Source organism: Triturus cristatus, chromosome 2_2, assembly GCF_964204655.1.
Source record: "Triturus cristatus chromosome 2_2, aTriCri1.1, whole genome shotgun sequence".
NCBI lineage: Eukaryota > Metazoa > Chordata > Amphibia > Caudata > Salamandridae > Triturus > Triturus cristatus.
In genome coordinates, this window is record NC_140582.1 from 313,932,887 (window position 1) to 313,959,518 (window position 26,632).

Consider the following 26,632-nt stretch of genomic DNA (forward strand, 5'->3'; position numbering starts at 1 on the left):
TTGATATAATATGCTGTTTCTGTAGGATTGGCCCCACTGATGTTATCCTTAACTAGTCTTCCACCAGATCGTATAAATTTATAGAATGTGATCTGTATCTTTATTTGAGTTCCAGACTCAGTGTATATTATTGTTTCTATTTTGTTTCTACATGTTTCTTTTTCTTTACTCACTAATTTGTACACGTTATTTGGTTTTATTTCCACCTATTTTAGAACATGCATTTTCTTTGTACTAAATTATCCGAGAGATGGGAGATGTTGTAGTAGTCTCTTCTTTAGCTCTATGTATCACTCATGTTCATCATGACCATGATGTCACTGTCATGGCAATGGAGTGTTGTGGTTTGAATCTCTGGGGAGGCCAGTTGGTGTTCCTGGAAGCTGTGGAGACATACAGTGAATAAACCTTGTGCTCTTACACTTATCCTTGTGGTGTAATCACTTCACTAAGCTGGACTCTGATGGTAGTGCTGGAGATGGCTTCCCCATCTCAACTTATTCCTTCCCTCTCTTGCGGTATTAGTCCAGGAACTGTTGGAGGAGTTTAAAACAAGGCCACGTACTAGCACCAATTCTTTTGAACAGTTTATGGCTTATCTACCTCTCATCTGCAAAATATTAATGCTCATTCCCCTAACTTTTCAGGCTGTAATATAAAATACTTACAATATGCTGATGATACCACACTAATAAGCCATATGCCAATAGGTTTACAATGGCAATTAACCTCTTTTAATAATTATATCATATTAAACTATTTACAAACGAATATAAAGAAAACCAAAATCATGTAGATAGGCAGATCTGAATGAAGAACTCAAAGTTGGTGGAACAGTGATTGAATCAGTGAAGTCTTGTAAGTATTAGGAATTACATTTGATGATAGAGTGTCTTTTAAACGTCATCTTAATAATTTAGAGGCAAAAACTACTTCACTTATATTTGCTTTTAGAACTGTGCGTGATATTCTATATGCCCCAGCTATGAATACTTAGTAAAGGTTATGAAGGTGAAGCCTATTCCTTTTTTGGCCTATGGGTCAATAATCTTTCAAGACAAGGACTCCAAACTCTTGAATAAATGACAAATTAAGGGGCATATTATCAGGAAACGGCGTTAAAATTATCGCCGCTTTAGCGGCAGAAAAGTGCCGCTAAAGCGGCAATAATGGGCTTGATAATATGCCCTTGAGAATTCTCAATTCCCATAGAAGCCCACGTTCTGGTGTCAACATAGGCTTCTATTGGAATTCTCTGCGGCATATTATCAAGCCCATTATCGCCGCTTTAGCGGCAGTTTTCTGCCGCTAAAGCGGCGATAATTTAGAGCCGTGCTTCATAATATGCCCCTAAAGCTTTTAAATCGATTATTAAGGTTCCGAGGAACAAGAGTCATGCAGAAATCCGACTCGAATTTGGCATGACCAGCCAAAAGGTGATCTGCCTTTTTAAAAAGTTTATATTCCTTGTTTTTATCCGACCCTGGCCTGGCACTCTTGCCAATCTGTGTTGGCAAGAACATATAAAGTATGATTAGACAAATGTTTGGAGAATTTATTTAGCAGAGAGTTTACATTCTTTTAATCTTCAGTCTTTTGAACAACTGACCGGATGTAAATAAGGCCCTAATTTGGCATCGCCTATACAGATCAACAAATTTATTATTTTCTATGCAGGACAGAGAGGCCTTAAAAGCGAGAAAGCATGCCTGATCAGTTTTAATAAATTAGAGAAACATAAGCTCCAACCGTATCTCCGGGCTCATCTACAACCATATAAAAGGGACTGATTCCTTAAGTTAAGATTTGGCAGCTATCCAATAAAGGATGGCATCACTAAATGGATACAACAATGATCAGCAAACAGTTTCAGACTTTGCGATTTCTTTAAAGAATCTTTACTGCATATAGTGTGTGCCTGCCCTCGATTACTCCAAGCACGGCGAACTTTGCTGAAACCATTGTTTATAGAATATGGAGTGAGAAAATGTCGCCAAGCCATAATTCTCAGTCTATCTGATGCCCAATTTGTTTGACTGGCCAATTTACTAAGTTTATTGTTCCAGCTGATAATATGCTGGATTCAGATTTAAAATCTATATAAATTGGCTTGGAGTGTAGTGATTACATTTTAACAATTTTCTGCAAAGTGATAATATATACTATGGTTCTATTCTGGGCAGTTATTTGCTTATTCTAAGAACAGTTTTTATAATTATGTATAGCCAGCGAGTCATTTTACAATTCATTTGCATAATGGTACATAACGAGTACAGTTTAGCTAAAATGTCTTTTGGTACAATCAAATAACCATGTGGAATGTTTATTGTGATCGATGGTTTCCCGTGAGAAAGATCTGTTTAGGAGTGGCACTTTGCGGAAATACACAGTAAGGCTTCATAGTGGACAATTTCTCAGCTAACTTGAAAGACCTTACAGAATATGTGTAAGCACTGAGGCACTTTATAGTTCATTTGCACAGTGGTATATAATGTTTAAAGTTTTATTGAATTGTTTTATGATTAAATATATTTTATGGTTCTATGTAGGTCAGTTTTTCGGTTATTTGTGAGATTCGACATTACTGATCATGAGCAAGCACTAAAGCACTTTCTTGTTCATTTGCACACGGTACACAAAGTTTACAACTTTCGAAAGTTTATGGTGTCATTTCATTATTTTAAGTTAAACGAATTATGACCACGGTTATGGAATTTCAAATAGCTCTGGAAATTCGGCATATTTTAATTACAAATAATTAATGAACTGGGTTCTACAAATGGGATCACTGTTTTGATTGTATTGATTTTTATTAATCAAACAATAAATAATGTTGGTGTCCAGCTTGCACATCGGCTCCTAAATCAGAGGAACATATTCTGTTCTTCTGCCCTTTATATCATGGTTTCTGCCGCAAGTGTATACGTCCAGTGTGTTTGAACTTGAGGGTCACCCGTTATCTAGTTGCACAGAGGACTTTGAAAAAAGAAACCTCAGGCCCAGTGGTTATCGATGTGAGTCTTTTTTGTTAAATGTCTGGTACAAGCCAAACAAGTTCTTGTTATAGTTAGTATATCAACAGTGGGTGCTGATGTGCATAGAACTGCTCTAGCACTTGTCCAGCGTTAGGTTTTGTTCCTGAAACAGAGAGGTCTTTTGGCACTTTTCACGCTCGTGCACTTTATGAATCTGTGTTGCCATATTTAACCATCTAGGCAAAGAACATATTATTTGCATTTTTATCATTCTGCACTTTATCACATTTTAAGCTGGTATTTTTTCTGGTTCGTATGATTACTTGGAGACATCTGCACTGCTTCATTAATATGATGACAAATGTTACTGTTTTAGCCCCTGCAGTCGAGTTGCACATATGGTGAGATAGAGTGTTTTTAAAAAAAACATTTTATTGATTTTCAAGGTTTCACAATACAAAGACACCATAGCATACATTTGTAGCCTCCTTATTCTTTACATAGTGACCCTGCTGCGTACGTAATATAATTCCATCGCTGTATAGTTACATTCTCTTGTACCCTAGGATAAGTGTTTCAAGTCCTGCCGGGGGTATCCACCCTCGTTATTGGTAAGGTCTTAGCAATATTTATTTCTTGTAAAACATTCCCCAACTCCCCCCCGCCCGTTCCACCCCCTTCTCACTTGTGTGTGTCTGTGCCATGTGCGTTTTACGTTTCCGATTGTATACTCAACCCCATTTGCGTATATATTTTATGCAACATCTTACCCATGTGCTAACAACGCAAGGCCTCTGGGGCCCTTCTTCGTGGGCATTGAGGTATTCTGTGCTCTGTGCAGGGTTTTAGGCTTCGCCTACTGATTTTATCGCTTCCGTCATTATATCCCATTCCATCGCTATTGGTATTTTTCGCATCATATGGTGAGATAGTGGTTGTCATTTCCCAGATATTGGAAGCAGCTTATGACCATTTGTATGAGAAGTTTTTGTGTACCTGTTTTGTTCTATTCTGATATTTTAACATCTGTCTCTAGGTAAAGCGATTGGTGCGGTACAATTACTTGCCAATTTTAAATAGTTTAATAATATTTAATGTACATATATATTGTGTATTTGTCATTGTGACTATGCAGTATTATTGTTCTTGTATGCTTTTATGGTTACGATAACGTAATCAAGTGCAACTGACTGACGCGGTCTCTGGAATATCTGGCAGAGTTATATTGCACAGGATCCTGACATTGATTCATGAGAGCGAGGTCTCTCTTATCAGCTGGTTTTAAGAAAGCCAAGAGCACCCTAAATCAATGTTTTCACTTACATTAAACATTTATTTGTTAATCTTCCTTGCCAATAAGGCTGATTTGATTTTTATCAATTGTGTGTTTGTCTGGGAGACTCCTAGTAACCTGGGGGTTGATCATGCCTTGGTAAACGTCCTTATTACATCACAACTTAGCTAATGTTATGGTATGGCAGATAGTTGGAGTTGAGAAGTTCATTTCCCTGGATGAAGGGTGTGTGTCATAGCTGTGTGCCTTCCTTTGTTAATATTTCTATTGATGATTTTAGAGACTTTTTAATGCATGTGAATGGCAAAGTCTCAAGATAAGTTGGCACCTTGATTCCAGTGTTGCCATTGGGACGGAAAAGTCCTCTGTAAGAGACGTGTACCCCTGCCCTGAGTGCCGAAATGTACTGCTGTCTGGATGCCTATTGCTGATTGGTGAAAATGGATCTTGTGTGCGTGCCATGACATAGGCCCATCTCATGGATTGCGGTCTTGTTGCACCGGGGGAGAGGCGCCCAAAGTCCTACCCTCATAGTGGGGGAAGGCTACCACCTTCACTAGGAGTTAAGTAGCACGAGTGGGGAGGTTCAGCATACCGTGTAGTGATAAGTAGTAGTGAACAGGACCTTTTTACCCTGTGTCACTGGAGTCAGGCCTACAGGTTCACTCACCTTTTTAAAAGCTCCTCTGCTGGTGTGCTTAACTTACCCTTGGCCTACATCAGGTAGATGTGGAGTGCTGCATAGCGCAGAGTAATGACTCTGTGCTAGTTATATGTGAGCCTGGAAAGTGTACAGTACAAGGATAGAGCAGTACTGTGGAGTACATGTGTGATTAGTATATGTAATGGGCGTATGTATACCTGAGAGGAATATATTACAGGAGAAATGTAGTGGTGTGCAGTGCATGCGCAGGAACCACATGTGCTGGGTGTATGTGTGCATGCGCAAAGTACACATTTATGAAGAGTGAAGGGTTAAGAAACACACACATGATAGAAAACCTTCAGTGCTAAACAGTCCGCACAGGTAGAGTGTGTGTACTGAATACATATGTACATGTGAGGGTACAAAGCATAGAGGTATTAGTACTGAACAGAAAGGGTGCTATGAATGTATGCTGAGTAAATGTGCCTGCAATGGTACATTGTATGGAGGACTCTGGGTTCCATTTTGAGAAACCCAGGCCTGTCTGGTGAAGATATGAGGAGGAGAGAAATCCCCCCAGACAGGTTTGTGGAATGCTGCATTCCTGAGATCTCGGAGGAGACACATTGGAGGGAACAGACTTATTTTGCGATTCAATGATATATCACACGGAAGGGACCTGGACACATCTCAGCAAGGGAGATGGAGCTGATAAAAGAATCATGAAGAGTAGGACTGGGGGTCTAGTTTAAACCTTTGATGCACATATCACTGTGGATGACATTCAGGTGTAAACTTGGGTCACTCCCATGAATTATGCTGTGGACAATCAGCTTCGGAGTTGTACCTGCTGTGGCAGACCTCTTTCATGAACGAAGATGAAAAAGAGATGTGCCCACTTCAAAAGAAGCAGAACCCTAAATAAAACTTCAAAGACACAGACCCTAAATGACATTTGGTGTCTGATATGGACTATAAGAAGACGAGGCAAAGTTCCCCAAAATTGTCATCAGCTAAACAGCCAGGCAGTCTGTGTGAGAAGGGAAAGCTCTGCAAGATTTATGATAGTGACCAGGACTGGGGGCCAAGGTCTGCTAGTTTCCCTGCTGGGTGAGTGGACATCATCCAGGGAAACCAAGACCACCTGCATTTGAGCCTGGATCACCAGCGCCTGCTAGTTTGTCAAGATCAGTGTGCCCTGTGAAGAAGAGGAGAGCATCGGCGGGGGAGAGTTCCAGTGAGGAGCCCTACCATAAAGACACCTGTGTGAGGTGTGACGATTCAACTGTGCACGATTGGGTCGAAGCCCATGTGCAGGACTGTTTTCGGAGATCCTCGTATGCCAGGAGAGTGTCGCCGAAGACTGAGCCATGTGTTGAGTGCCGTGTGGGTCTTGCTATACCCGTACTGCCTCGCTGAGGTGAAGTTGTGACACAAAGATTAGAAAAAGTCACCTCCTTTTACAGGACAGGAAACAGGAAGTTGTGCTGTCTCCTTATTGATTTGGGACAGACTCTCAGTAACTTGCAGGACAAAGGCCATCTTAGATTGGGACAGATGTTATCTTCTCCAATTACCTCACTAAGGAACCATGGGAAGGAGAAGGCCAAGCAGTGTTGTACAAATTGTTGCAAGAAGGCCCCCCTCAGAGAAGAATGCCGCAAAAAAGGACCAAACAGGTGGGTTGGCTGCCACCAGGTAAATCATAAAGGATAATACGGAGAGCAGTGTGGAGATAGAAAGGTGTTTCATTCGCCTAAGGCACACGCTCTGTAGAATGGCAGGCGGGACTGCAGCTGCACCGAGAACTGCTGCAGTGGCATGACATTAGGACAAAGAAGACTAGCTTATGTGTGTAGAGCTGCTACGACTGCAATATCTAAACAAGGAAAGTATGTTGTGTTTAAATATTCATTTGCCTGCAAGGTACTATGGAGAAGAGTGGATTTTTTACTCCTTTGTACTCTTTCCAACACTGTCAGCCACTCCACTATTTATTATGTTTCCTACTGGCAGCTAGCGGCTTAAAAATACAGAAAAGGGACTAATCAGACCTTTCCCGCAATCTGAACTCAAAGGCATTAATACTGTACTGCCAAAAACATGCCACACCGTCATAGCACTTCTCTCTCTCCTCCAATACATAAGACATAAGATTCTGTGTACTAATACCATCATATTAAATGGTTCTATTACTTCGCTTCCATGTTGCCTCCTCATCAATGTATATGATTAAGTATGAAACTTCATTTCTCATATCCTACCAAACATCAGTTCCTCTCTATGTGTACCATGTGTATAATTCTTGTTTTATATTTTTAAAAAATCAACAAAAAGAACTATAAAATAAAAAAAGTACTGTACAAGTTTGTGAAAAAGAAACTGATGATCTCATAATGAGTAAAATGTAATACTTTGATGACTAGGGGTCAGATGTAGGTAAAAGCAGTTTAGCGAGTCCTTAATAGCGATTTTTAGTGAATCGCTATTAGGGTCTCGCAAAATGCTATGTAGGTAGGAATCGCAATAATCTTTGTGATTCCTACACATTCCTTATTTGCGACTCACAAAAAAGGAATGGCTTCCTATTCATTCCTATGTGCCAAGAGGCCCATAGGAATGAATGGTGAATTGCGCGCGCAATTTGCGAGTATCCAGTAGATACTCGCAAATTGCGCATGCAATTTCAATGGTGCAAGGGTTCCAAAAGGACACCCTGTTGCACCCCTGAATTGGTCATGTGTGCAAATGTGGCGCACATACATGCCCTAAGGGCATGTATGTGTACCACATGGCACTTAGAAAAAAGCAAAAAAGTGTTTTTTTAAAGGAAATTGCAAATTACCACCAACTTGAAATTGGTGGTAATTTGCGATTCTTTAAGGCAAAATCGCAATTTGTGATGCCTACTAGCATAGCATTTAGGGAATCGCAAATTGCGATTCTCTAAATGCTTGCGAGTAGGTATTTGCCATCCTACATTGCACACAGCTGTATTGCAATCTCAAACGCTGAAATTCTGTGAATTTCAGCGTTTGCAATCACAATTTGGCTTGCTACATCTGGCCCTAGATCCTTTAAAATGCAGGAATGACTTGTTCACATGTTGTCAATATTTTTTATAAATATTAAAAGTACAATTGTAGTTCAATCCTGGTGTTTAACAAATCAGTAATTTAATTGGTGATGTGTACAATCTGTATATGTACAGCTTTGACAAAGTACATTTTTTCCAGACAATGGCAAAAGGAACAGCTTTAGAGGTCGTTCCTATAAGGTAGTTCGGCATCACTTTACTAAAGTAATCCTCTGCTGCCATCCATTGGTAGAAATCCAGTCACTTTTTATTTCCACTGAAAAGCTTGCTATCTGCCTAAGTATTTTGGTAACCAAAGGTGGTGGAAACTGAAAACGCGAAACCTTAGTTACAATGCACTTGTAATATGGAGGATGGGACACCTGCCACATTTGCCACAGAGTATCTGGTCTGCCAAACTTTAAATAAGGCCCTTAATTTTGCTGTACATAAAACCATAGCTACACAGTTCTATAGGGACTATTTGCACGTGCACTGCCACATCAGTTTCTTGCTGCTAGATATGATATCACCCTTTGTGATGCTAAATATTTAATTTAGTTTCACCAGTTGCCTCTATATGAGTGAGGAAGGGCTGTAAATTCACACTCTCTTCCTTAAAGTCACATTTTCTTTTTTATCTTACTTACATCACTTTCTGGCATTCAACCACAGTACTTTTCATCGCTCATCTCCAAAATGTATACAAAGGATAAACGGCATAAGGAGTTACTCCACTAGGTACAATGTCTATCGAAGCCTACAGTGTGAAAAAACCCAGTCTTGGTGATTTTTGTGATGTCTATACCATGCGACCTGGTACCTATGAAACTGACATAGTCAGGAGTGAATGCAAATGAAAGTGAGGATGATAGATTCACTGGCTGTGGTGCTGGTTGTAAAAGAGTCTTCCAAACAAAATAAATATAATTTAATAATATCCTTTAATGGAGCTTGTAAATCAGCTTCCACATTCATCCCAGTATGTCATTTGAATGCCCCTTGTGCATTCCTTAAGTCTTAACTTTCTGTTAGAACTAATGACATCATAATGTCATTTACACATTATTACATTCTCCTCCCTCCCCCTAAAACAAATTTTAAAAAAGCAAATAAAAACCAAACAATATAAATAAGGTAAAGAGATCAACATTGTTCAATTAATCTTTTTGGTCTTTTAGAAATTATTTCTGATTTTCTCTGTGTCCACTCATCTTGTTGATCATTAGAGTGTGTAGCTCCTTGTTCAACATTTGATGTAATTTTTCTAAAGAAAGACTTGTTTCTTGTTATTATTCTATTATCATTTCCTGCAGTCATTGCTGTACCTTGTATTCTTGTAATTTCTAAAGGTGTAGGGTGAAATCTGGTTTGCGATTTTTTTATTTGTTGTTGTCGAACTAATACCAGGTCACCAACTTGATAATCTTGACTTTGATATTTTTTTCCTTTTTCTGCATAGTATTTAATTTTCTCTTTTGCTTCTTTATCTTTTTCCATCACTTCATTGTGTACCTTTGGAGGAATTGGAGGCAACTGAGGCAAACGGGTTCGTCTTGTTTGCCCAAACATTAAATCTGAAGGGCATTTTCCTGTTGATGGATGCGGAGTATTTCTATACTCTCTTAAGATTTGACATAGTGCTTGATTTATAGAAATTTGTGAAAGTTTCACTCTTTGTACCACTTTTTTAATAGTTGCCATCAATCTTTCTACCATTCCATTTGCTCTAGGCCACATTGCAGTTACTTTTCTGTGTATTATTCCTAAATAGTTCATAGATTTCCCAAATTCTTCTCCGCTAAATGGTGGCCCATTGTCTGTCTTCAATATATTAGGTATTCCCCATGTTGCGAATATTTCATCTAGTACTTGAAGTACCGTTGAAGTGGAAGTAAAAGATATTAGTTTTAAAATTGTAAAACGAGAATATTCATCTACTATTGCTAGCAAATAATCTCCAGAGTCTAACGGCCCATAAAAATCTGCTGCTAAATTTGACCATACAGCATCTGGTAGATCTGACATATGTAATTCTTCAACTCCTTTTTCTTTTACTGTGCATTGACAGACATGCCAAGATTGAATAATTTCTTCTACCTGTTTATGTAGCCTTGGAAACCATAACTTTTCTCTTAGAATATTTTTTGTTGCTGAGATACCTCGATGACTTTCGTGATCTAAATCAATCACACGACGTTGAAGACTCTCTGGTATTATTACTTTAGTTCCTCTGAGTAGTATTCCAGATGAAGTTACAGACAGTTCCGAATTTATGTTTTTAAATGCTAATGTATAATTTTTTTAATATTTCTTTGAAATTGACTTCCATTGGTTATCAATCTCCATTTGTTTTCATGCAAGATTTTTTTTACTTCTTGGAGAGTACTGTCTTTTTCTGTTTCCTCAATTAGTTCACTTTCCTTAACAATTCCTGGAACTGCTGATCTTACTATAAAATGTATGTATTCTTCCACTTCTAACTGATGCTTATCTATTGCTTTAGATGGATGGCTGGATAAATAATCTGCAGGATTATGTTATTTTCCTGGTTTATGGATCATTTTAAAGTCATAGTCCATAAGCCTCATTCCCCACCTTTCAATTCTTGGTGGCATTTTAGTTTTAGGATTTCCAAAAATAGAAACTAGTGCTTGATGATCAGTGATGATCACAAAAGATTTTCCATAAATAAAATCATGAAAATGTTCACATGCCCAAACAACAGCTAAACTTTCTTTTTCGGGCTGCGAATATCTTTGTTCTATTTAAGATAAACTTTTGCTGGCATTTGAGATTACATATCTTGGAGTTTCCCTTCCAGGTTTATGCTGCATACGTTAAAGACAATGTTTATCTTTAATTTCACACTTTGTTTAGCCTCCACTTATAATTAACGTACTCTGAGTTACACGCGCTGTAAGCTTATTTTGAAAAGATGAACGCCAATGTAAAAGAGTCTTCCAGACACAATAAATATAATTTAGTAATATCCTTTAATGGAGCTTGTAAATCAGCTTCCACATTCATCCCAGTATGTCTATTGAATGCTCCTTGTGCATTCCTTAAGTCTTAACATTCTTTTAGAACTAATGACATCATAATGTCATTTACACATTATAACATTCGTGTCGCCAGAGAGCGGTATTAGTGGTGCCAGTGGTGGAATTGAATAGTGCCAGTCAGAGTCACCCTTTACCAGGATAGCATCCTGGATGGAAAAAAATGAGACACCCTCAATGCTGCTTGTGAATAAAATGAACCCATTTTGTGATTGGAGGTCAGTCCTTGGCTGTCTGCATCAGAATTGCGACTGGCCTCGGAGCAGAAACCTCTCAGCACCTTCCCCAGCTCACCCTAATCACTCGCACATCAGCTTCTCACCCTGCTGCTACGCAGTTTGTTGGAGGGGATGGGGTTAATAGTGGGTGGCAGCAGGGGGTGAGAGGAAGATGGGAGGACAAGAAAGGTGGCTGGTGGGGTGTTAAAAGCAGCACTGGAGCCAGGTGACAGGAACTTCTGCTTTTTGTATGACCTTAATGCAGACAGCTCCCTAAGCCCCCTCTGAAGTCATGCCAAAGCCGGCCCTGGAGCCAGTGGTGGCAGATGGCAGTTCCGATACGGTGTTGGTAGCAGTGCTAGTCACACTCTCTAAACAAATACTTTGCACTGAGGTGATTATTTTGTGACAAATTAAACATTAGAGGAGGTCCCAAAGGCTAGTTGTCTTATCCGAGTTTGTTGGTTCCTGTTCAAGTGTACTTTACAGTCCTGAAAGATTCTGGGACTCTCTTCCACCTCTACGCCGATACCCAAATATACTTGAAAATTTCTTCCCTGGAAGACATTGCCCTGCTTTCAAATACACTCTTAAAGAATCAAAACTGGATGTCCAACCACCATTTAAAACTCAACCCAACTAAAACAGAATTTCTTTAGATCTCAACTCCTGAAAGCAAAACTTCCAGTACAAGAATGGATGACCAACTTTCCCACCTTGGATGGCTGCCCCGCCATTGTTCTGAGTGTCAGATCACTCGGCATCACCCTTGATAATCATCTCAAACTTCACAACCACTTAGCAGCCATGGCCAACAGTGCATAATACAAACTTAGGCAGCTTTGGGGCCTCAGACAACTGATTCCGGAACAAGACCTCAAAACAGTGGTGAAGTCTCGTTCTCTTTCGACTAGACTATGGAATAGCCCTTCTCTCAGGCATTCCCAAAGTTCACCCAGGCCCACTGAGAGCAATTCTACATGCTGTAGCACGCTTTGTCTTAGGCCTCAAGATATTTGACCCCATTTTCCCTGCCCTGTTAACCCTCTAATGGCTCCCCATCGTAGAGCAGGCCCAATTCAAAATCACTTCCATTACCCAGAGAGTGCTGCGCTCAACCTCATCCTCCTATCTAAACGAGAAACTGAAAATCTCTGGAGTAAATAGGAGTTTCATAAATGCCCAATCCTAGCTCCTGGAACCCCCCTCCTTCAGTCGAGAACGATACATGAACCCTTGACCAGACTTAAGTACTCTCTCCACTGTACTCTGATCTGCCTTCGTTTGACTGTGTATGTCCTCTGCCATATTGTTGTAACTGTGTCTTGTGGTAACCCCTGTACACATCCACCGATGTAAACGTCTGAGTTTAACTGTTACTGTAACCCACTGTAACACTATATTCTGTGTGTTGTATAGCGCTCTGATGCCTTCGGGCCAGGTCCACGCTATATAAAATTGCAAAAACCTTTTTTTTAAATGGCTTCCATTTACTTGCCAGTCTCCCCTCTTTGGATACAAAGGGCAGACGTTAGTGCTTTCAGGGACTCCTGGGCATTTGATAAAGATGGATGCTTTGGGAAGCCAGCTACCGAAAGGTTTTCCTTTCTGAAAACAAACCACTTCCCGGAATATACAATTAGTTCCTATGTTTATGCCATGACCTCGGGTGTTACTTAAATTCCTCACAATGCAATCTTTCTTTTTATTGGCAATTTCTTCAGCCAAGAGACTGACTGCCTGTCAAACAGTTCTAGCTGTGTTTCTTTCAGCAGGAAGGCTTTGACGCTGCAGATTAAGGCCTTGAGTAACTCTTCATTTCATTGAAAAAGTAGGTACCCTTACCTTCATTTTTGACTGCCCCTACATCAGGGGCAGAGGTGAGGTCACAACTCCTAGACTTTGGCAGGGGATTGAGCATTTGAGTTCCAGTTTCTCAGACTACAGACTGTGCAACAGTTTGTCTATTTTGGACCAAAAAGCATTTACATTGACATTGACTTGCTAGAGCAGATCAAGCCCTCAGTCTCCATCACTTATGATTCTTCATTCCTTGCTATGTGTGGCTTGGCGCGCACATTGACGAGAGAGAGGGCGGCCTCTGAAACCGAGGCGCCAGGTGCGTTCGCTTTGGCTATTTGTAGGGTTATCCAATGGGCAACTAGGACTTTTGTCGGTCTCTACAGGTTGGATGTAGGGGGCAAGAAGATGTCCCTAGAACATGGGAGCAGGGTGGTTTTAACTGCAACCACTAACTGAGTGCACTCTGCCCTTTACCAGATTGAAGTGTTGCATTACTTCTGCACAACAGGTTTGTGTTGGGGTGTCTTGTCGAAGATTTACTGCTAGGTTATATCATTAAGTCAGGTCTGGGAAAAGCAAGCGATTGAGATTGTACTATGCCAATTATGTACCTGTGATCTTCATTCTTCCAATTTACCTTCTTCTCCTCAGTATTTGTTACCTTCTCCGGTTCTCATTCCTCAGTCCTAGGTGTGTTTGGTGACAGGGGATGGGAGCTAGCTGGGGCCTTCCATTATGCATCATACAAGGTTAGGGAGGAGTTCGAAGAGATAGGATTGTTTTCCTTTGATGCTAAATCACAGGATGCCTGGAGAGATGTGGACACATTTCATAATATAGGTAGAGAGAAGTCAAGTCAGAGTAATGAAGATTACTCACTGCATTCTTAGGCACATTAAGTAGGATAATGGTGAACTAGTATACAATTAAGCATTTCAATCTAAAAGCCATCAAATGGTGGCTTGTAGATTTCATAGTATTAGTGAATTTGGATGTTTTGCTGTTTGTTTCCCTCTGTTACCAATTGCTTGTCCGATCACCCCTCCTACTCTACACTGGTACTTTGTGTCGCTCACCTTTATGAAAGTACGGATAAACTATTAAGCAACATTGATGCAAATAATAATTATTCTTGGCCAAGGTATTCTGCTGTTTTGATGTTTATCTGGTGGACCAGGGATCCTGATAAGTTGCTAAAGTGGGAGTATTATACTTTCCATTTCTGGATGTTGGGTAAAATGATTTTTGGGGGCTAAAAAACGAATTCCCTTTACTAAAGAAAGCTTTGTTTAATTGGCTAAAAAATAAAAATACATATTTATCTCTGCACTATATATATTTCTTTTGTGTATGCAGTGCTTTCCTTGTAACTGGCAGCTTACATAAATGAAACCAATATTTTCCATCTTACAGCCCTTCCTTAAATCGCAAGGATTTTAGCGCGCTGTCCTGTAGCAGGTCACAATTGATGCCAATAACATGAGCATATCACTTGGGCGGGGAGGGGGGCTTAGATAGGTTTCATTGTTCCTGTTGGGAGCATTTGCCCAAATTATTGTAAGAAAGGCCATTATTTCATTTCTCTGATAGGCTGTACAGGATATCCCTTCTGGAAACTCTGTCAGAGGTTTACTCTCTGCCTCTGATGAAGGGAGGCCCACAGCATGTTAACCTGGCGCCAGTTGCTTTTCGTCTTCCCTGGTGGGAGACCCAGCCATCTTGGCAGGAAACCTCTGCAGCAGCAATTCCACCAGGTGCATCTGCCATTGTGGAATTACTACTCAGATATGTTGGAACGGGAAATGGAACCCAAACTTGGCAGTGCCGAATAAACCCTGTGGAGGCCCGTAGGCAGTTGCAATTTCGCCCCCCTCACAATCTTTTTTACAAACTGACAGCTGCCAGAAGATGAGCTTTTAAGAGACAAATTGTTATGTGAATTTGATGCCTCTGGTTTATGTACTTTAAGTTGTCATTGGGTACATTAATACATTATTTTCTCTATAGAGTCTTTAAGTTAAAGTTTTAGTTTCTTTGAGTCGATTCATTTTTTCTATCTTTTGGAAACAATATTTGAGAAAGCTTGATTGTGATTTTCTTTCAAGATCAAATCATTATTATTTTGATCCATTGTCGCGGGGCCCCTAAAGGAGTGGTGCCCATGGGCCGAAGCCTACTTTGCCTATTTGGTAATCTGGCACTGAATGTTGGGATACTTACCCATAGCCACATTATCAGTGTTCAGTGCTAGGCTGCGAGGGAGTAGACAGCGTATTTAAATTCCCTCCACTTTGATCCACAACTCTCATGGCATTGACGAAAGATTCAAACCCAGATGAGTTACCCTGAGGCTTCCATGCTTCCTTCCATCCACCTACTGGCCATTCTTTTAGTTTTCTATCCACCCACCAACCCATTCACCCCTTCATTCATCCTTTTATTTATCTATCCTTTCACTATTCCATCCATATATCGTCTAAGTATTCCAGTCTTGCACCCATCCTTTCACCCATTAATCCTCACACCATTGTCTCCATTATTACATCCATTCATCCACTTTCACACTTCCACTTTTCCTTTCACTCGTGCAACCATCCTTCCACTGTTTCATCCATCCATCCATCCATCCTTTTACTACTTCTTCCTTGCCTCTTTCCCATCTTTTTTTCACTCTTCTGTGCTTTCTTTCACCTTTCTACAGACCTTCTCTCCTATTTTTCTTACCTACCCATTTGTCTTTCCTTGTTTCCTACTTGCCTTACTTTTCTTTCTTCCCTTCTCTTTAACTCATTCTTTTTATAGTGCCTTTTATCCCTTCATTTTTTCTCCAATTTTACTAATGTCTCCTTCTCAGGGTCGTTTACTTTGCTTTTATCTACACCTCTTTCTTGCTTTTCACTTTCGTAGTATATTTCTTGCGTTTATTTGCAGAGTTAAAGACAGAGGAAGCCATAAATAATACCTACATTTCCTTTTAAGAAGATAATTCACTACTGACAACCCCGCCACCCTTAAGCTGCTACGGTGGGGGCTAATGATGCTACTGGATGGTTTACATGCCTTTGATGGAATAAGCGCTGCCAAAAATGGTGCCATATCTGCAGCATAAATTGCACATCGGCCCACATGACAGCAAGGATAGCAGAACCTGCACAGGTTCAGGAAGTTGGTCTTCCACACACCCTCAAAAGAAAGTGGAGTACCATAAAGAGTGAAAACCCAGAAGCCCTTTACGACATTCCTTTAGACCAATCCGTATAGTCCTGAGGCAGCTCCAATTACACAAATTATGTTCGGTGGGCGTGCATAGGCAGAATACTGTACAAAATCAAAAAACAGCAGAACTAACATTACAGTAAAGATTCAACTGCATTTTCAGGATGAATCTAAACACACTTCCACATCGATGTCATCAATTCTCCGAAGTATAACTTATCAAGAAAACCAGCAAGCAATGTTTTACTTTTCCACCGCTAGATGGCACTATTGTCAAGCAAAGCACTTGCAGCGTACAAGATGTAGAGAACATAATTGAAGGAAAGTAACATTGTTTTACCTTTCGTCGCCAAAAATAGAAAGTCAGGAACCCGATGGGCACTACTGCTGCCGAATAAAGAAGCCAAAGCCACGGGTTCTCCACTGCAGTAGTTACCAACTGGCTTAAGATGCCAGGCTGTGGGAAAAAAACAACCCCCAGAGTTTAACAAAAAGTTCACATTCAATCAATCAATACACAACGCTGATGATCACGCTTGCTTTTTAAAAAAAAAAATATGAGAACTAAACGCACTTAATGGGTTATTTGGTCACAGACATTATATGTCACTGACACAGCCATTGGAGGTTAGTGTACCCCTCTCTCTGAGGTAGAGGGTACATTGTAGCCCAGACTTCAGTGGAGCGAGCTCTTCCTCCCCAGAAGGACTCGAGGGAGAAAGAAATAGCACCGTCCTTTATAAATAGAGTCACACAACAAATAGATTTCAATTAAACGACGTTCTGAGGTGGAACGTATAAAAAAGGCATGCCGGTCATTTCTTGGTGTGCTAGGTATGTCAAATGTTCTCCAGAGACGTTTGGGGGTTGCCCCAGCTAAGTGAACAAGAACTGGCAAAGCCAATAGGTCGCGCCTTTGTGAGAGCTTCTATTTTTGTTTTCTTTGTACTACAGATAGTGTAAAGGAAATAGGTTTTTAATGTTGTAATGTTTTGCTGATTAGGTGATGTATGTTGGATGTGGCGAATTTCTAAATATATTGTGCGTTTAAAGGGCTGTTATAATCAGATTAACTTTATTATGGAAAAAATAGTATGCTCAATGGATTTTTGTATGGTTTGTATTGTGTTAAGTGGGCTTTGTGGTGTCCAACAGTGTTCCCAATTATGTGTTGTTTGCGTGGTGTGGAGTAGATTTATTTAGTGTAGAGTGGTGTAGATTCTAGGTGGGTGTATTTGGGTAGCGTGAGTCCGAATTGTTTTGGATAGTTGCTACTGCTGTGAATATAAAAATTTTAAGCAAGTGCTATGTGAGTTGCTATGAGTGGTTGGTGTGTGGTAGTTGGTATATATGTTTAGTTTATTGGTTTGTGGTGGGGTGTAGAGCTGGCCGTTTCCTACCACTTTTTTTGCTGCCATAACAACACAGACTATAAAGGTAACGAATGACGTTGTGTGTGTTTACTCACTATGCTGTCGCTAGAGTAACCACCTTTTCCTTCCTAATGATGCTTGGGGTTTCCTTTACATTGCCAGTGCGTATGCTGTGACGTCATTGGTAGCCTTCTACAATGGTAATAAATAGCACACTAATAATAATCCACATTTGTAAAGCGCGAACAATCACCCGTAAGGGTCTCTAGGCGCTGGGGGCCGTCGCGAAGATTAAGCAAGCTATTGCCCAGAGTCACATGGTTCTGGGCTAATCTGCCGCCGGGGATCGAACCGTGATCCCCAGATAACGGAGTCCGTCGCCCAGGCCGCGGCGCCACACCTCTTCGTGTTCTCATATATAATTTATCTCACAGCGTTTTTTTATGTCATTTATTTAAAAACATATTTAGCCAAAAGCAGAATGCATGTGTTTAAATTTGCACTGTAAGTTAAAACTACATTCAAGAGGCCTCGTGACCATTAGCAGATTTATTTCCCTATATAAAATCACAGTAGCTTGCCGTCTGTGAGACATGAACCATTTGTTCTCATATCAGTCTCGTCGTACTGTAGTAAATAAGTGTGAATGTGCGTTTATTAGTACAGTGCACCTGAATAATATTAGCTCCAGTCTGTTGGGTTTGTGTCCTGGGCTGACGCAGTGCTGACTGGGCGTTCTTGCTGACGTAAAAGTGCACTTGTCAGCTCTTTTGTACAGGATCAGAGAGAGATTCAACCGAGATAACGCTGTGATGTATTTTAAGGGTGAGTTGAGGGCAAATGCACAGTCTACCTTAAATAGAGCTGCTGGTCCTTACCTGACCCTACATTCCATGCATATCATGCCCATTGCTGAAGCTGTGTAAGAAGCAGCTACAGGCAGGATGCCAGCACGGCATGTTCGCAAACTGCACACTGAGCCACGTGTCCTTCACTCATGGGGTGCACTGAAAAGAGCACATTTCCGAAACTCTGCCGCTTGAATTCCCAGTGCAAAAGCAAATACGTTTTATAAGTGTATCTGGAGCCAACAGGAGTCTATGGCAGGACCGGAGGCGAGGAGTATGCTTCTCAATCTTTACTACTCCAATAATCAGCAGCCAACCAAAAAACAGTAAACCATAAACACTACATTTCCCATGAGGCTTTGAACCACACCTCTGTGAAACCCACCAATTAACAGTCTCCATCATATACAAAATAGAGAGGCAACATTTTTCTGCCTCTTTCTTTGCTGCTCTTAGTCAAGATAAGTGCCTCTCTACTTTGTATATCAATAAGAGTTTTTTATACTGATCTATGTGCCAAGTATATATTTAGGCAAATGCTTACCTCCGTCTGCTTTGCCGTGCTGTTTCCCTAATTGTTTCTTCCTCCTAGGCTCTGATCAGCTCTACTCGCACAATCGGCTTGGAGACCGCTGCACAGTCAAGGTTCACGTATTTTATCCAGCGCGTGTTGCACCTTCACTCTACGCCTCTTTTCTGTACAAATTCCCCTTTTTTTATCTCTCGCATAATACTCTCCGCTGTGGTTCTACCTTTGCGGTCCTGCGCAACCGCTCTTTGACCCCAGCCTCCTCCCGGGAGTGAAGTCACGTATGTAGCCCAACTGGGCTACACATGCGAGCCTCTTAAGAAGACTGCCTACGCTGTGGTGTAGCGGTCTAGCGTTCGCAACGTGCGCCGCGTGACGTCACCGGACGTCCGGCGGCGGCCATTTCCTGGCGCATTAGAAGCGCCGAATTCAAGGGAGAGAGAGCTCCGATCCGGCGCTCCCGCATGTATATAATAAACGCAGTGCACCACTACTACAGCGTCAGCGTGGTTCTTGCAGCCGGTACAGACGCAGACACAATATTACAATGGCGACAAGGTGGTGAAGGGGTGCCACACATGCACTCTGGACCCGAGCCACGGTAGTAGCGAGATAACCCAGCAGAGGCCACCACGTGCACGACGCGGAAGCGCGGCAGAGACGCGGAGAAGGCGCCAACAGCCACGGGGGAGAAATTTTGCGTGCCAGGCGCACCAGGCCCCTGCAACAGGCGGGGAGGGCCCGTAGCAACAGTTACCATGCCCCAGGAGGGGGGAAGAAGGTACGGGGTGATCACCAGGCAGGGAAGGGGCCAGCACCCTGGAGAAAGTCAGCGGCAGTCCCACGGCGAGTGGAGAATCCAGCCAGGAGGAGGACAAGAGGGGCAGAGACGTCCAAGAAGAGGGGACACCGGACAACTCCACACCGAGAGGAAGGCGCGCCGGCGGTAGGGAGAAAATGACCTCTCAGACATTCTCTTTAACAAATCCAGTGCCCTTCTTGGCTAAAACAGGGGAGCCCGAGATGCCGTGGGAGGACTGGAAAAGGTATTTCTTAAACTACCTCGCAGCCCTGGAAGAAGAGGGCGAAGCGCCGTTCACGAGCTCGCGGCAGAAGAAAATTCTCCTCCATCATCTGGGCCCAGCAGGGCAAAGAGTGTACCAAGACCTGGTGAAGGAAGATAGAACAGCAGCAGGCGATGACGTGTTTCAACATGCGATAGAAGACCTGGACGCCCACTACCGCCCGGTGGTATGCACAGCAATAGATCGGTATAACTTCTACCATAGGAAACAAAATAAAGGGGAATCCGTCGATGAATACGCGGCGGCCTTACAGAAACTGGCCCTAACGTGTAAGTTTGGTACCCTACAAGAGGACTTAATAAGGGATCAGATCATCATGCACACGGTGAATACCGCAATCCAAGAAAAGCTGTGGACGAACGGCGATGCACCGCTGAAGACCGTCGTGGCTTTAGTAAAGAAAGCAGAACTGACCAGGAGGTGCGCAGAAGCAGCCAAACGCGAATGCCACCCGGAGCAAGCGGTATGTAAGGTGGAAGACCGGAAAACACCAGACAGCAAACAACCGGCATGCAGCAGGGCACACGGACCTATAAAAAGTTCAATGCCAGGACGACAAGACCACAAGGACAAAGGCAGTGGAGCAGGACGGCCTGCTACAGGTGCGGCAGCGGCACCCACGCCGCCAGCGACAAGGGATGCCCGGCATTTCGCGCCAAATGCTCTTATTGTAGACTCATAGGCCACTACGAAAAGGTGTGCAGAAGGAAGACCCCGAGGCAAGAGGTGAAGTACGTAGCGCAAGGGGCACGCGAAGAAGACGAAGAAGAGGACAAAGAAGAGGACGACGAGATCCTGATAGTAGAGGAACAAGTACTGGGTATAGAGAGCTCGGCGGACAAGAAGCCAAAGTGCAAAATGACGATAGGCGGCATAAGAGTCACCATGGTAGCGGACTCTGGATCGCCCTACACAATCATACAACGGAAGATATGGGAAGAAGATTTCGCAGCAAGCACGGCGTATCACTTGAGACCCACTGACATTCATCCGGTAACGTTCACGGGTGAACCTATACCCATGGTGGGATATTGTCCACTGTCCTTTGAGTTCAGAGGCCGAACATGTGAGGGAAAACTGTATGTGGCAGAGAAGGGACCATCGGTATTGGGCTGGAGAGACCAGGGAGCTTTGGGAATGAAGCTTAACCCAGGAGGGCACATGCAAGTCCTCATGACCGAAGACGGACCCGATCATGATGCCCAGCGATGGAAGGAAGAATTCCCGGAGGTTTTAAAAGACTCCAAGGAAGTATCGGAAGTTCAAGACGAAGGCGGATGGGAAGACTATGCGGTAGCATTCACCGGTGATCATGAAAGAGCAATAAGCGCCCAAGAATGGGAGATGGAATACGGAAAGGACGAGAAGTTGAGCGCCATAAAAGCGTACATAACGAACGGATGGCCGGAAAAGAGATTGCTGGAAGAAGAGTTGAAACAGTATTGGGAAGTAAGGGAAGAACTGACCGTAGGAGACAAGCCATGGTTCCTGCTACGCGGCAACACAGTGGTCCCTCCGTCCTCGTTGAGACAACACATTATAGCCATCACACATGAGGGCCATCTAGGTATAGTGAAGACCAAATGGAGGGCTAAGGAGGACTACTGGTGGCCGGGGATGGACATGGCAGTAGAACGCCACGTAAGAGAATGCGAGCAATGTAGCAACGCGGACAAGACTCAGAAAGTGTTGAGGCCGCCCCTGGGCCAATATGAATGTCCGGAAAACCCATGGGAGGAGATTTCCATTGACGTCCTGGGACCCATAACGGACACAAATGACATCCAGAAATATATCACAGTAGTTGTAGATCGCTACTCCAAGTGGCCGGAAGTCCACGTAGCGGACAACGCGGAAACAGAGACAATCCTAGAATTCCTGACGGAAGTCTTTATAAGGGAAGGAATTCCCAAAGGAATCCTGAGTGACAATGGCCCGCAATTTACATCTAGCAAGTGGGAAACCTTCATGGACAGGAATGGCATCACAGTTCGGCACACCCCAATATACCACCCCGCCGGGAATGGTGCGGCGGAAAGATTTAACCGAGTGATAATGGGGTCGGTGCAAGCAGCGATCAGCCAAGGAAGCAATTGGGAAAAGGAGTTGAAGCGGCTGATGTGGGCCTATCGGACAACGCCCACTACAACGGGGTACAGTCCGTTTCGAGTGCTGAGAGGTGGAGAGCCCTTCACAAAGGATAACGTGGCCTGGAAACGCCTCACGGTCCAAAGCCATTGGTCCCCAGCCGTAGTGCGCAAGAATCTGGAGAAAGCACAGTCAGTATACACGGAACACTATGATAGGAAGCACAACACTAAAGAAGTCGCACTGGAGAAGGGGGAATGGGTAAGAGTCAAGCTACCTATCCAGAGGAAAAAAGGAGACAGCAAGTTCACCCCCCCTTTCCAAGTGTTAGAACCGTATTCAAGATCAGCCCTTCTCAGTGATGGGAAGATATGGTCGCAAGATCGCATGGCGAGATGCATGCCCACGGATGGGAGGAAGACACAGGAAGCGTCGAACCACACAGGGACACCCAAAGTAAGGAGGAGCCTGGTGGCAGATCGGGAGAGCCCCCAGGGAGGAGAAGAAAGAAGTCCCCAGGCGGGAACAGGACACGGAATCTGTGAGGAAGGGTGTGGTCAGGAGGCAGACACCCAAGAGGGGACTGAGAGAGATGAGTGGGAAGAAGCAGGACTGGAGAGTAGTGAAGGGGCACCCAGCCCAGGAGGAGTTGTCACCACTCCGAAAGTTGGGGAAGGCAGTAAGTGGACACGGCGAGGAAGAAGAATCATACTGCCCCGGAGGTTCGGGGAATTCAGCATGGACACCAAGTAAGATTGTATATGTTCCAAGGGGTTGTTAGGTTTTGTGTTGTTATAAGAGGGGGAGATGTGGTGTAGCGGTCTAGCGTTCGCAACGCGCGCCGCGTGACATCACCGGACGTCCGGCGGCGGCCATTTCCCGGCGCATTAGAAGCGCCGAATTCAAGTGAGAGAGAGCTCCGATCCGGCGCTCCCACATGTATATAATAAACGCAGTGCACCACTACTACAGCATCAGTGTGGTTCTTGCAGCCGGTACAGACGCAGACACATCATTACATACGCGTCTTTCTTGTACGCGGATCAGCTTCTGAAACAGATCGCTGGAGCTGCATCTTCCCAGGCTGTAAAAACAGGGGACTGCAGGATAGTTTTTGGTACTGGGGCTGATTATAAAGAATTAAAACATTTCAAATATTAATTATAAATATTTGAGGCTTCCTCCTGCAGGCTGTCAGGGTTGCACCTCTCCCTGCTTAAGTCCTGCTACAGTTTTAATGGTACCTCAGTATTCCTGTAACAGCTAACTGCTCACTTTGATGTCTGCTTCTAATCTGCGTAGGGCTGCAATAATTAGACTCTGGTCTTCCATCCCTTCCTGTGATATTCCTTAATCTGGTAGACCTTGGCTTCCCTCTGGGGATTTTCCGCTTGATGTGCTCCTGCCTCTTTGTGAGATGTCTCACTACAAGACTTTCAAAAATGATCTGGCTGCTTTGATCCAGAAAAAGATGAAGATTATTGCTATGATGAAGGCATGGAAGCCATGATTGATAAATCTATGCAGAGAAATTAAGACAAAGCCTTGTCTTCAGCGCTCCTCCCCATTTCTCAGCGCTTAGATAAGCTGGTAGGCGGCGTCTCCCCCTCCTCCGTCTGGTAACCCCTCTCCCCCTAGCCCATTTTCCCCCTCTGCCCTGTCATGGCCACATGTGAAAGCGATTGCGAAAGTGACTGAAGGAGCTCTTCCTGACCATGACAACAGTGCAGGCTCCCTTCCTGCCCCCACACCTTCTCTGCCCTTGCCACCGGCCCCTTCCACGGATATTGACACTGATACATCCTCTTCCCATGAATCCCAACGTCGTAAGTGATCAAAAAAGCGTAAACGTTCCATTTCCCCCTCTGCTGAGGCCCCTTTCACTTTTGATCCTTTCAGCATTGTACACGCCAGGTTCTCCGACTGGGCCTCTGCAGTTGCAGAATATATGCAGTAAAATCTGCACAAGAGTTTTGACAACGAGGTCAGATCCCACTTACGCTAAGAATGCCCGCGGCCAGACTTGCCCCACAAAACTGCCCTCACCCCGGATATAGACACTCTATGCAAACTTTCCTTAAGAAATATAACAAAAACACCCCAAAAAAAATTGATAGGGCGCTCCATTTTTGTCAGGACAAACTCCTTGACCTTTCCGGCCCTTTAGCAAAAATTCTAGAATTGGTCCCTCCAAGCCCAAGAGACAGGGGCTTCTATCCACTCGGAGGTAATAGTGGGTTGGACCCAGAGAGCAATTTGCCTCTTGGGCAATGCTAACTGCACGTTAGCTTCAGAGTGCCGTAAGTCCTTACTGCTTCAAACTGATCCTCAATTGGTCCAACTGGCCACGGTAGAACCAGACCCCCTGGCAGAAAGCCAATTGTCCGGGGACAGTTTTGTCAAAGACATAGCCAAGTTGTGAATACGTTCACCTCTCTGGATAATTCTCAAACTTCGCACAAGCGAGTCTTCAACCCCCTTTCTGGCAGATCTCGGGCGGCTGCTTCAACCAGCAAGGTCCTCAACAAGGATTTAACCCCAGGCATAGAGGTTATGCCCAAGATCCAGCCCAAGCAGGGATTTACCCTACCAGGTCCAGAGGCTTCCGAGGCTGTTTCAATCGAGGAGTCAACAGGGTTTTTCGAAACAACGACAACCAATCTACAGGTAATGGTTCCCACAACCCTTCCACAGCTTCCTCTGGGGGGCAGGCTGAGATATTTTGTGAACAATTGGGCAAAGATTACTTCAGTTTCGTGGATTTTGAATACATTTCAGGGGTACCAAATAGAACTGTCACACACTCTGTATCAAGATTCATTCCCCCTCTCTTCGTTTTTACCAACAAGAAGAGTCTTGTATTGATTCCGAACTTCAGGAACTTTTGTCAAAACAGGCAATTGCCCTGTCGTCTACACACTCCAAAGGTTTTTGCAGCAATGTGTTCTTGGTGCAAAAGAAGGGTTGAGGTCAAAGGTTAGTGCTGAACTTCAGACTCTTCAATCCCTTTCTGATTTATTGTCACTTCAACTTGGAAGGCATCCATCTTTTGAGAGATCTTCTTCAAGAAAAAAATGTGATGGTTCGCCTAGACCTCAATGATGCCTATCTGTCTGTACCCATTTACCCCTCTCATCCCCGATACCTTCAATTCCTAAGGAAAGGTCAATGGTTCCAGTACCAATCCCTTCGGTTTGGCCTCTCCTTGGCCCCCCTGGGTGTTCACCAAACTTTTGAAACCTGTTGTGGTCCAGTGCGCCTCATTACAGCTTCTTTGCCTCTGCGCCCGCGTCTGTAATACGGCGCAGGCGCAGAGGCAAAGGGATTCTCTCATTTGCATGGGGCACGTCCCCATGTAAATAAGGGAATGCCCCTGAAGATAGCGCTGGCACTTTAAGTGCGCCAGCGCTATCTGTATTACAGAAGGAGCCGCACAAGCATCTGCGGCCCCTTCTGTAGTACCAAAGTGCTCCTGGGGCGTGCAAAGTGGGCGCAAATGCCCGTTGTGCCCCCTAGGCACCTGTATACTGCCCCTGGCATCTTTTAGTGACTTTGCTAGAAGCAGTTTCCTTGGTGAGGATATCAGTAAAATGATAAAAACATAAATTATAAATCTAATAAAATAAGTACAAATATTTTAACACTCTATTACGTGGATATACATAATCAATCAATAATACTTTGATCCGGTTTGCAAAACTATAAAAGTGTGCAGACAGAACCAAAAGCCATTCAAATATGCCAGTTCATAATAAAATTCGAATAACTGACAAATACCCTTCGGCAACAGAAAAATAGTGACACAGGCCCTTATCACCAGCTGTCTGGTCTAAGGCAATGCACCCTATTCAGGCACAACCAAAAAACTCATGAGAAGACTCCAGACGATCCAGAACACTGCAAACAGACTGATCCTCAACTTGCCCAAAAGGACCCACATCTCCCAACACCTGAGAGACCTCCACTGGCTCCCCGTCCAGAAAAAATGCAATTTCAAGCTGCTGACCCACGCCTACAAAGCCCTCTATCACCAAGGACCTGCCAACATGAACCACCATCTAAAATTCGACTAGCCACCCAGAAACCTCCGCTCCGCTCACCTCACACTCACACAGACACCAAGCATCCGCCGCACTGGAGTACGATCCTTCTCCCACCTCACTGACAAATCCTGGAAAGCCTTTCCCCTCCACCTTTGAACATCACCCTCAATGGCGAACTTCAGGAAGGGACTCAAGACCTGGCTCTTCGATCGAGAAATGGCTCTTGAACTGAGACCCTCAGCCCAGCGCCTGGATACCCTCACAGGTGATAAGCTGCGCTATATATGCACAGCTTGATTGATTGACAGATTCAGAAAGGCCTATTAATGAGTTAACAGTGCCACTATGCTACACATTATCGAAGTTATCAATAGCT

At 43.4% G+C, this 26,632-nt stretch overlaps 1 protein-coding gene across 2 annotated transcripts in view; it reads right to left on the reverse strand.

The window, feature by feature from the left end:
• CLGN (calmegin) overlaps positions 1-26,632 on the reverse strand; it is a 313,514-nt gene that overhangs the window by 79,385 nt on the left and 207,497 nt on the right. For both annotated transcript variants that reach the window (XM_085643230.1, XM_085643231.1), the window contains one exon: positions 16,631-16,747. In XM_085643230.1, coding sequence (XP_085499356.1) covers positions 16,631-16,747 — 117 coding nt within the window. The remainder of the gene's footprint in view (positions 1-16,630; positions 16,748-26,632) is intronic.